The sequence below is a fragment of the Xyrauchen texanus genome, chromosome 40 (genome assembly GCF_025860055.1).
Source record: "Xyrauchen texanus isolate HMW12.3.18 chromosome 40, RBS_HiC_50CHRs, whole genome shotgun sequence".
Lineage (NCBI taxonomy): Eukaryota > Metazoa > Chordata > Actinopteri > Cypriniformes > Catostomidae > Xyrauchen > Xyrauchen texanus.
Window position 1 is genome coordinate 25204454 of NC_068315.1, and position 12274 is coordinate 25216727.

A 12274-nucleotide genomic window follows, 5' to 3' on the forward strand; every position below is an offset into this window, starting at 1 on the left:
TTGGACTGTGGCGAATCAACTTGTTTTTTTCATCTTCGGGTTCAAAACTTCCACAATTGCAGGTTGTACCTGTTTACTGACTTTCGCTGCATATCCCTGCCATTCGTCATGATATCTGTTCATATGATATAGATTGGTTGTGTTCAAGGGGTATGGGGATTCATCCAGGTGTTGGCCAGCTCAACCGAGAATTAAAAAGACTCCAAACTTTGCTTCGTTTTCCCTTTCCCTAAAACTCTCATTTGTTTATCTGCCATAACATAACCCACAACAAAACACTATGCGAAACACCAGCTGCACAAACTTAAGGGTGACCTAGGTGATGATAACTTAGTATTAAGTACAGTACATGTTATAGCACCCCCTTGTTTTCTCCCAAAGCAATTGCACCCAACTACATTAACAGAAAGGCAACTGACAGTGAATTAGAAAGCACAGTAATTAGACTTGTAATTTAAATGTCAGCTAGTGTTAATATATCAGTGCCTTAAAAGCAAATTGAGAAAAGAACGTACATCTCAATAAACTATTAATCAATATTTTATGTGTGTGTGTGTGTGTGTGTGTGTGTGTGTGTGTGTGTGTGTGTGTGTGTGTGTGTGTGTGTGTGTGTGACCCATGGTTTGCAGAATGAGCACATTTGTGACCCTTGCAGAGGTGCTGGAGTCACGGGGAGCGCCTCTGGAGGAGGATGAGGTTTGGGCTCTCCTCCTGGGTGCAACAGAAGTATTGATAGACATCTCCAGTAAAGGTACAGGGACTTATCCTTCAGTTCCAACAAAGTATATTCCATTTGCAAAGTCTTGATGTAGAGTATGTCAAAGTTTTTCTCTCCCTCTCAGATCCTGGCAACATGTGCCTGGTCATCAGCCCTGGTTCCATGCTCCTTTCCACAAGCGGCAGCATTGCCTTTAAGACCTGCAGTCGTTCTGAGGATATGAGCTCATTTACTTCCCCAGAAATGTCACAGAGGAACTCTTCCACCAGGAGGCAGGCCAAAGAGAAGGTGAGTTGGCCCAGAAGTATAGATTTTTTTCAGATAGACCTTCTGGTGAATGAGATTAATAGGGTGGCCTTGAAGGTTAAGGGAAGGGGTGGTAAGTCTCTTAAGAATGTGAGATTTCCAATATTGGAGAGCCAAAATGTCATTCAAGAAGACTTACAAAAGAAAAAATGTAGTATTTCTTTGTTTTGGTTTTAGATGGTGGTTTACTCACTGGGCATGACACTCTATTGGACAGTGGATTATCAACTTCCTCAAAATCAAGTGGGTTCTCAAAGTTGTATTGATCTCTATTTTACATCATCAAATCTTTTCACAATTCCATCAATTCTCGAAGGATAAAATCAAATCTTAATATATAAATAATTTATTGTAACTCTTCTGCTACTAGCCTGTCCAGCTCAGTGACAATCTGAACAGCCTCTTACTGAGCATGTGTGAGGACGTGGCTCTCAAACGGGTGAACCTACTTACAGTGCTGGAGACGTGTGAGCAACATCATAAGAATGCTCTCCTTTCCCGACCAGAGAGAGTAATCAGGCAGATGTCAGAGGATGTACTACAGGTAAAATAAAACATATATGTAACTAACTTATATATACAGTATATATATATATACATACAGTATATATATATATATATATATATATATATATATATACAGGTGAAACTCGAAAAATTAGAATATCGTGCAAAAGTTCATTAATTTCAGTAATTCAACTTAAAAGGTGAAACTAATATATTATATAGACTCATTACAAGCAAAGTAAGATATTTTAAGCCTTTATTTGATATAATTTTTAAGATTATGGCTTACAGCTTATGAAAACCCCAAATTCAGAATCTCAGAAAATTAGAATATTGTGAAAAGGTTCAGTATTGTAGCTCAAAGTGTCACACACTAATCAGCTAATTAATCCAAAACACCTGCAAAGGGTTCCTGAGCCTTTAAATGGTCTCTCAGTCTGGTTCAGTTGAATTCACAATCATGGGGAAGACTGCTGACCTGACAGTTGTGCAGAAAACCATCATTGACACCCTCCACAAGGAGGGAAAGCCTCAAAAGGTAATTGCAAAAGAAGTTGGATGTTCTCAAAGTGCTGTATCAAAGCACATTAATAGAAAGTTAAGTGGAAGGGAAAAGTGTGGAAGAAAAAGGTGCACAAGCATCAGGGATGACCGTAGCCTGGAGAGGATTGTCAGGAAAAGGCCATTCAAATGTGTGGGGAGCTTCACAAGGAGTGGACTGAGGCTGGAGTTACTGCATCAAGAGCCACCACACACAGACGGGTCCTGGACATGGGCTTCAAATGTCAAACGTCTTACCTGGGCTAAAGAAAAAAAGAACTGGTCTGTTGCTCAGTGGTCCAAAGTCCTCTTTTCTGATGAGAGCAAATTTTGCATCTCATTTGGAAACCAAGGTCCCAGAGTCTGGAGGAAGAATGGAGAGGCACACAATCCAAGATGCTTGAAGTCCAGTGTGAAGTTTCCACAGTCTGTGTTGGTTTGGGGAGCCATGTCATCGGCTGGTGTTGGTCCACTGTGCTTTATTAAGTCCAGACTCAACGCAGCCGCCTACCGGGACATTTTAGAGCACTTCATGCTTCCTTCAGCAGACAAGCTTTATGGAGATGCTGACTTCATTTTCCAGCAGGACTTGGCACCTGCCCACACTGTCAAAAGTACCAAAACCTGGTTCAATGACCATGGTATTACTGTGCTTGACTGGCCAGCAAACTCGCTTGACCTGAACCCCATAGAGAATCTATGGGGCATTGCCAAGAGAAAGATGAGAGACATGAGACCAAACAATGCAGAAGAGCTGAAGGCCGCTATTGAAGCATCTTGGTCTTCCATAACACCTCAGCAGTGCCACAGGCTGATAGCATCCATGCCACGCCGCATTGAGGCAGTAATTAATGCAAAAGAGGCCCAAACCAAGTACTGAGTACATATGCATGATTATACTTTTCAGAGGGCCGACATTTCTGTATTTAAAATCCTTTTTTGTATTGATTTCATGTAATATTCTAATTTTCTGAGATTCTGAACTTGGGGTTTTCATAAGCTGTAAGCCATAATCATCAAAATTATATCAAATAAAGGCTTGAAATATCTTACTTTGCTTGTAATGAGTCTATATAATATATTAGTTTCACCTTTTAAGTTGAATTACTGAAATTAATGAACTTTTGCACGTATATTCTAATTTTTCGAAGTTTCACCTGTATATATATATATATATATATATATATATATATATATATATATATATATACTATTGAATTTTCAGATATGTTGCAAATATGTTTTGCAATTATATTTTACCTATAAAGCATGTCCATGGGCAAAATAAAATAAACCATAGTTTAGTTTATAGTTACAGTTGAATTCAGAAGTTTACATACATGTTAGCCAAATACATTTAAACTCAGTGTTTCACAATTCCTGACATTTAATTGTAGAAAACATTCCATATCTTGGATCAGTTAGGTTCACTACATTATTTTAAGAATGTGAAATATCAGTAGAGAGAATTATTTCAGCTTTTATTTCCTTCATCACATTCCCAGTGGGTCAGAAGTTTACATACACTTTGTTAGTATTTGGTAGATTTGCCTTTAAATTGTTTAACTTGGGTCAAATATTTTGGGTGTCCTTCCACAAGCTTCTCACAATAAGTTGCTGAAATTTTGGCCCATTTCTCCAGACAGAACTGGTGTAACTTAGTCAGGTTTGTAGGCCTCCTTGCTCACACATGCTTTTTCAGTTCTGCCCACAAATTTTCGGATCGGATCGGATTGAGGTCAGGGCTTTGTGATGGCCACTCAAATACTTTGACTTTGTTGTCCATTTTGCCACAACTTTGGAGGTATGCTTGGGGTCATTGTCTATTTAAAAGACACATTTGTGACCGAGCTTTAACATCATGGCTGATGTCTTGAGATGTTGCTTCAATACATCCACATAATTTTTATTATGGTGGTTTTGGAGCAGTGGCTTCTTCCTTGCTGAGCAACCTTTCAGGTTATATAGATATTGGACTCGTTTTACTGTGGATATAGATACTTGTCTACCTGTTTCCTCCAGCATCTTCACAAGGTCCTTTGTTGTTGTTCTGGGATTGATTTGTGCTTTTCACACCAAACTACATTAATCTCTAGGAGACAAAATGCATCTCCTTCCTGAGCGGTATGATGGTAGACCTTAAAATACATCCACAGGTACACCTCCAATTGACTCAAATTAGCCAATTAGCCTATCAGAAGCTAATTAGCTAATTGTCTAAAGGCTTGACATAATTATATAGTAAATTTAAAGCGAAATAATATGTCTGTAAACAATTGTTGGACAAATTACTTGTGTCATACACAAAGTAGATGTCCTAAACTATAGTTTGCTAATATGAAATCTGTGGAGTGGTTAAAACATTTTTTTAATGACTTCAACCTGTTTATGTAAACTTCTGACTTCAACTGTATATAACACATGCATGCACGTCGCACACACACACACACACACACACACACATCTATCTATCTATCTATCTAACTATCTATCTATCTATCTATATATATATATATATATATATATATATATATATATATATATATATATTTATTTATTTATATGATAACTATAAACTAAGCTATGGTTCATTTTCTTTTGCACATGAAAAAAAAAGTCATTGCAAAACATATTTGCAACATATCTGTAAATGTTAACATGCTTACAACTTATTTGATTGCTGGCTTGCTACTGGCTTAACAATTTGGTGAAAGTCAAAACTGCAGACTGTTTTAGGTTTAGTTGCTGGATTTCATATAATAATTTCATGTATTATCTTTGATCTTTAATTCTTGCATCCATCATAATTCCTGAAATAACACTTGCAGATTTTGATTTTCTAGGTGGAAAAACCCCCAAATGATGCAACTCGTCTCACAGACCGAAGCCAGATGGTTAGAGAAAGACTTAGAGGCATGTTTCACACAACCCAACACAACCTCACAAAGTAAACTCTTTGTGTAAAAATGCCTTTTTAAACCTCTTCTTATGCACTAGGTGCTTCATGTCAAAACTTTGTTTGGCTTGTAAAAGGGAACAGCACACCATCACAAGCAGATTTTAACAGGTGAGTAGACGTGATCAATTTATGACTCTGTAATGCTTCCACGTGTTTTAAGCATTGGTTCTCTACTGGTTTTGCTTCAGGACTCTAAAATCTTTAGGATTTTACATTGGACATCAATGTAACACACAGCTAAAAGCTAACAAAATTGCTAAAAAGATAAACATTGAATTTACCACACAGTCCATAGACCTGACAAAGTGCAAAATTATTCACATTATGACATAGGTCAAATAGGCATTTACAAGCAAACTGGAATGGTGATTTGTTTTGCACCAAAACGTCATAGAATTTGATTGAATGCATGGCCTATTTAGCTATTCTAACTATGCAAGGTTATATTGTTTGTTGCATTGTAACGTGTGCGTTTAGCATTGCTTTTCCATTAGCTGTTAAATTTAGATCTAATCTTACTGCTCTTCCTTTTCCAGAAGTTGTCACAGTTCACAGCAGAGAAGCTGTAATAGCACTTGGCTGACCCAAAGTCCTTGTCTCGACAGACATCACCTGTTCAACTCAAGGACAAATCAGTTATATGGCTCCTCAGTTAGCCTTAATGGAAGGAAAATAAAGGTGAGGTTAAGTAAATTTGCCTTTAATAAAGAAACAAAATATAAACATAAAATCCAAAATGATGTGCCTTTCTGGCTCTTCCTTATAATGTTCCTATTTCTCTTTTCCTAGTTTGTCAAGCTTGCCAAGTAGGACAAATGCTTATGTGTGTTCATATTTTTAGGGAAATGGCCCAGAGTTCATCAGAATGTTGGAGGAGCCTCTCGTCATTTTAGAGCTGCCTAATTCTATTGTGGTCAGTTTAACATCCCTAGTTTCTGTATTGTATCTGTATCAAATAATGTGTCATATAATAACATAGGCAGCCTGGTACCATAGAAAGAATCACCTTTTGCGCTTACTTCCACTGTTTCTCTCATTCTTTCTGAGCAGTCAAACAGAGGGAGATCAAGTTCAAACCAAAGGGACTTGACAGTTATAATGCCAAATGGACAGAACATTCTCATCAAGTGTGATGTCAAGTCGAGAGGGGGGGATGTCTTTGATATGATCATCGCTCATTCAAACCTTGTGGAACATTTTTACTTTGGCCTTGCTTACAGTGATGGTAATGCACATCTAATGTATTTTAGACATCTTTGGTCTTTTTTTTATTTTTTTCAGAATATTTATTTTGTTTTTTTAGCAATGTCATACAAGAAAGTGTAGAAGAAGTGCTATATTACTGAATTTTAGCATGCATGTAGTCACAACTTTATTTACATAATTCTAAATAATTCTGATGTTGAAAAATTAGGTCTGAATGTCAGTTAAGTTTTTACTATTTTAATTTTCCTTTTTTTCTTCTTCAGATGATGAATTTTTCTTTCTTGACAATGAAACAAAAATTTCAAAAGTTGCCCCCTACAGCTGGAAAAAAGTGCCCACTTCCACATTTGTGCTTCATTTCCGCGTCAAGTTTTTTGTGAATGACATCTCTCTTCTTCTGTAAGTCTCTTTCTTTCCCTGTTCTTGCTGTACCAGACCTGTTTAACCCTTAAATGCATGAGCATTTTGACAAAAACATTTTTACATACTTATATGTAAACGTATATCAATCTCAAATCTAAAAAAAATGCCCAGATAGTGTAAAATTTTCAAAGCATTAGAAAATAATAGATTATATTCTGTTTTATTTTTCATATATCAAAGAGATGGTGCAACAAATAAATACTTCAACACTGAAATTGTATGAGACGCAACTGGCATATTGAGCTACACTTAACACATATACTACACACAAGATGTATGTTTATATGTATTTTCTCAGGCATTATTGAGTCTAATTGAGACTTATTGACATACAACCAGGGTTGGGGAGTAACAGAATACATGTAATGGGAATACGTATTTAAAATATAAAGTAACTGTAGGCTATTCCACTACAGTTACAATTTAAATAATTGATATTTAGAATACAGTTACATTCAAAAAGTATTTTGATTACTGAAGAGATTACTTTGCATTTAATTGTCATTTGTTTCAGTTACTATTTAGTCTTTTCAGATGGAAAACATTTAGACATATAAATGATGTGATCCAAAGTTAATTTGAACAGCGGTGAAACACTTTCTTATGATGTGTTACATTCATACGAGCAGACAAAGAAATTTTAAGTAAGTTTGGAGCAAAAGAAATCGAAATAAACCTTATTTAAATTGTCAGCTTTACGCTAAGCTAAAATGCTATTTCTAGCCATTTTACATGTTACAAGACACGATCATATTTTTTTATCAAGAAAATGTACGTTGGATCATCGTTTCTTTTATTCTAGTAAGACCTTTGATATTAGGGCAAAAATCTATTCTTGATGATAATTCCTGTATTATTTTCCTGTAAAATTAATCTAAAATTCTTAAAACAAGATCAATTTGATATATCTTGCTTTTAGAAACAACGCTGCATAAGATATTTAGGTTTTTCTGAGAATATATTTTTAACAATACTTTTTTGTTTTTATAGTCAAAACAAGTGAAAAAATTGACCAGTGCTGAAGAAGTAATCTTAATATTAAGAGTATTTTACTGATCTTGAGTAATCTAACGAAATACGTAACAAATTACATTTTACAGCATATATTATATAATCTGTAGTGGAATACATTTTAAAAGCAACCCTCCCAACCCTGTATACAACTAACAGAATTACTTTTGTACAGCCAAACATCAGTAGTCATATCATACTGTTCACCTGTTACACTTGCTATAGTTTACATCCATGTTGCTTCTTTGTCAGATGTAAATCAAGTCAATCACTGAAATAACAGCACTACATTGAGTAACAAATAACATGTATAATATGAATGCGTACACACATATGGGATACTGATAATTCACCACCATAGTGCAGAATATTTGAGTTGTAATAGTAGTTGTTGTATTTTTAATGCAATTACTGTTAGAAGATTCATAAGAGAAAGGCTTAGGAACACTAAAAAAGTATGGGCGAAACTCCAAATAAATGGATGAGCTAAAGGAGATGGGATGAGGTCCTGTATCACTAAAGACTCAAAGTATGCATTGAAGGATTAATAGTGTATTTTTACCTGTACTGTTTCCCAACCTTGGACTCCATTGTGTTTATTGCCACAGCAACAAGCTGACCTGTCATCAGTACTATCTCCAGTTGAGACGGGACATTTTGGAAGACAGGTTACCCTGTAATGAGGAGACCTGCTTGTTTCTTGGTGCCTTGGCTCTCCAAGCCGAGTTTGGGGACAGTATGCCCGAGGTATTCCAGCTATCACATGATGGCCTTTCCACAATGGCGTGTGTTTATTCTCAGGGCTACAGTCATACAGGTTTTCAAGCTGTAGTCTCTGCCTCGCTATCTGTGCCATGATGTCACACCCATAAAATAGTGATGACATCATGGGAGAAGATTAAAACAAATGCTAATAAATAAAATGCCTTTAGGAAGCATTGAGAACTTAGGTCAAATACATACTAAGCAACTGCTAAAGATTGATGCTAAAAGCACTGTTTTTAGCACATTTTCACCATGATAAAAAGCTTTTCTGTCTCCTCTGAAAGGTTTATGGGAAAAACTACTATCAGCCAGAGCACTATGTTTCTAAGAGAGTTTTGCAGAAAATGGCAATGCCTTGCCTGAAAGAAGAGTTGCTGCGGTTACATGCCAACAATGCAAACATGGTTGCTGACGAGTCAGAGCTAGAGTTTCTCAAGGTTATATTCATTCTGTTCTTTCTGACACTACACATGGTTTATTTTACTTTTCATACAATTACAAAATACATCTGTGAGAACATCTGAAGGGAAATGGCATCCACTCAAATAACCTTGGGGACCAATTAAATATAGAGCAGTTAATGCTAGGAAAATGTGACTTTAGTTTAGTGTCATTTGTTTGCAGATGCTACTTGGTTTGATATTATGTAATCTAATAAATAAATACAAAAATAGTAATACATTTTTTTAAATTGTCTTAATGGGAGCCACTATATACATACAGAGCCAGTCAAATGTTTAGACATACACAACCATTCAAAAGTTTAGGGTCACTTACTCATTCTTTATTTTATTTGTATTTTTTCTTCACATTTTAGAATAATAGTAAAGTCATCACAACTAGTGGAAATATGGGAATTATGTTGTGACTAAAAAAACTATGTTATATTTTAGCATCTTCAAAGTGGCCACACTTTGCCTAGATTTTGCAGACATGTACTCTTGGCATTTTCTCAACCAATTTCTTGAGGAATCACCCTGGGATGTTTTTAAACAGTACTGAAGGAGTTCCCATCTATGTTGGGCATTTAAAGGCTGCTTTTCTTGATTATTTGGTCCAAGTCATCAATTTTAAAACCTTTTTTTTTATTTTTTTTTTATAAAATTTTTGTTTTGTAATTAAATACATTAATATGTTGGCACAATTATATTTTTATCTACAAATCTCATTTCAAACATTTAAGCATATGCCTTCAGGTCAAAAGGTTTTTAAGATCATAAGAAACATTTCAGGCAAGTGACCCCAAAATTTTGAACGGTAGTGTACCTAACAGAATTTATGTTTATCATGACATTAAAGACCTTCTGACTCTTTCAATTCATTTAGTAGAAATGTTTAAATTATATTTAGGGTATCTACTTTGCAGAATCAACCTGAAAAATGCACTAAAAGATAGTGTTGATTTAGCTTCTCAGTGGTCACTGTATAGTTACCATTTATGGTAAAATGTGTAAAATATTAATAATAAATGACCAGGTGTGTCCACATGTTTACTTGTACTTTATGCCTATTTGGATGGAAAATATGACCACTGTGTTTGTTTTGTCTGCTGTGACAAATGTTTTTCATCTTCTTGTCATCTTGGATTTAGCCAGAGACTGGCTATTGGCCAAACATTGTTATAGATACCATTGAGTCTAAATAGCTTTTCTGTTTAAGATGCTTGGTAGTGGATGTCCTACATTACATAATCTGTCAAATTAACTTGGCAGCACTGACTTCACTCCCCCACAGACTATTCAACAGCTTCCAGAGTACGGAGTGCTGTTTCACCGTGTGACCCGTGAGAAGAAGCCTGTCTTTGAAGAGCTTGTCCTGGGAGTTTGTGCCAAAGGCATCATTGTGTATGAAGTTATAAATAACTCCCGCACCGCAAGCCTTAGATTTCAGTGGAGAGAGACTACCAGTATCACCTCGACTGTGAGTAAACACATATACAAACCACTGATACATTTAGAATTGAAATAATATTTAAGACATTAAAGTGATAGTTCACCCAAAAATGAAAATTAATTTATCATTAACTCACTCTCATGCCATCCCAGATGTGTATGCATTTCTTTCTTCAGTAGAACACAAACAAAGATTTTTAGGAGAATATCTCTGCTCTGTAGGTCCTTACAATGGAAGCAAATGATGAGCAGACATTTGTAGCTCCAAACATCACATAAAGGAAACATAAATGTAATCCACAAGACTCGTGTTTAAATCAATATCTGATATGATAGATGTGGCTGAGAAACAGATTTAAGTCCTTTTTTTACTCTATATCTCCACTTTCACTTTTACATCTGGAAGTCACTTTTGCCTGTATCGTTTCAATTTCACATCTGAAAGCAAGGGTTAACGTGGAGATTTAGATTACTTTACTTGTATTACTTTTATGTTTCCTTTATGTGATTTTTGGGGCTACAAATGTCTGATCACCATTCACTTGCATTGTATGGACCTACGGTGCTGAGATATTCTTTTAAAAATTTCTTTTGTGTTCTAATGAAGAAAGAAAGTCATACACATCTGGGATGGCATGAGGGTGAGTAAAGCATAAGATAATTATAATTTTTGGGCAGTGAACTATCCCTTTAAAGGAGGTAATGTGTGAGTGTTTTGATGTTAAACTACTTTCTGCTATTCCAGCTGATTATAAAACAACTATTAGGCATTTTTAAGTTTAAAAGTGTTAATCTGTGGCATAATCAAAAATGTGTAGTTTGTTTGAACATGCCGACCAGCCCGACACATTTAATATGTTTGCATGCAATGTAAAAGTCAGACTCAAACAAAATTTAAAAAATTTGTCTTTTTAATATATCATGTAAATGCTTTAGTCCAACTTAAATCACACCAGTCTGATGTTTGCGAAGTCTGACTAACACACCAAGATAATGCTAATTTAGCTCAGCTTAGTGCCGCACAAAAGTCGGACCATAACTGGCCTCAATGTTGTGCGCATGTTAAGTGCGGTGAATACATTTTACGGATGTGACATTTACGGACACTTTGTATCAAATCATATAGATATCAATGGGAGAATCACAAACCTTCACTGTTTCTTTTACTGTGATGATTAGATAGATCACTGACAATTGTTTTGATCTGTGAAGTGTTTTAAGCTTCTGCATCTAAAACCAACATTTGGGAAGCGATCATTTTGAAGAACTTTGCAATTTGAATGAGTGTGTGGCGCACCCACTAGAGAGTGCCACCCGCTCATGCAGCGCTGACATAAGCAATGAATGCAGACTATATTTAAAAATGGAATAATAGGACATTTTATTTTTAGTAATGGTGCAAGGCCATTTCATGATTTCAATCTTAATCCAATCAAACTTGCAGCCTGAAAGGTTCCCATACCGTCAAAATCTGCAGGTTTCAAAGAGTTTTAGATGTCTTTTTTTCCCATGTTCATTTTTTAAAAAGTTAATTTCCCAAACTAAACTGAAAAAATAAATAAAACTTGTCTACTGAATATTTTCTGATGTCTGAACTCTGTCTGCAGGGGTTTATGATTGCACATACAAATGGTTTGATATACTGGTAATGAGTACTTTCTAAGAGAAGTTAAGTCTGCAAATGTCACGTCCATAGCGCTGAAATTGCTCAGAGGTTACTGGTGACCTCAAATATTAAATTATGCATTGTGTCATGTATAGTTGGACAGACAGATAAAAGACTGTAGCTGGACTATGCAAAAACTTGCTATAAATGCACATGTAAACATACTGTACTGATTGGCTCAACCAAGGCTATCTATTGTCCAACTATTGGCAGACCGAGGGAATTTTCAGGAAACCTGTTTGAAAACATTTTGCAATTCCGTTTGGTGACTCAAGTGTGTA

General features: G+C 35.6%; 1 protein-coding gene across 1 annotated transcript in view; it reads left to right on the plus strand.

The window, feature by feature from the left end:
- Nucleotides 1-618: 618 nt before the first annotated feature.
- Nucleotides 619-12274, plus strand: part of frmpd2 (FERM and PDZ domain containing 2) — a 38291-nt gene continuing 26635 nt past the window's right edge. Inside the window, exons 1-13 of the mRNA XM_052113283.1 lie at nucleotides 619-751; nucleotides 843-1006; nucleotides 1202-1267; nucleotides 1395-1568; nucleotides 4915-4984; nucleotides 5069-5138; nucleotides 5570-5708; nucleotides 5872-5943; nucleotides 6081-6255; nucleotides 6500-6635; nucleotides 8279-8417; nucleotides 8720-8872; nucleotides 10170-10355. Coding sequence (XP_051969243.1) covers nucleotides 619-751; nucleotides 843-1006; nucleotides 1202-1267; nucleotides 1395-1568; nucleotides 4915-4984; nucleotides 5069-5138; nucleotides 5570-5708; nucleotides 5872-5943; nucleotides 6081-6255; nucleotides 6500-6635; nucleotides 8279-8417; nucleotides 8720-8872; nucleotides 10170-10355 — 1677 coding nt within the window. The remainder of the gene's footprint in view (nucleotides 752-842; nucleotides 1007-1201; nucleotides 1268-1394; nucleotides 1569-4914; nucleotides 4985-5068; nucleotides 5139-5569; nucleotides 5709-5871; nucleotides 5944-6080; nucleotides 6256-6499; nucleotides 6636-8278; nucleotides 8418-8719; nucleotides 8873-10169; nucleotides 10356-12274) is intronic.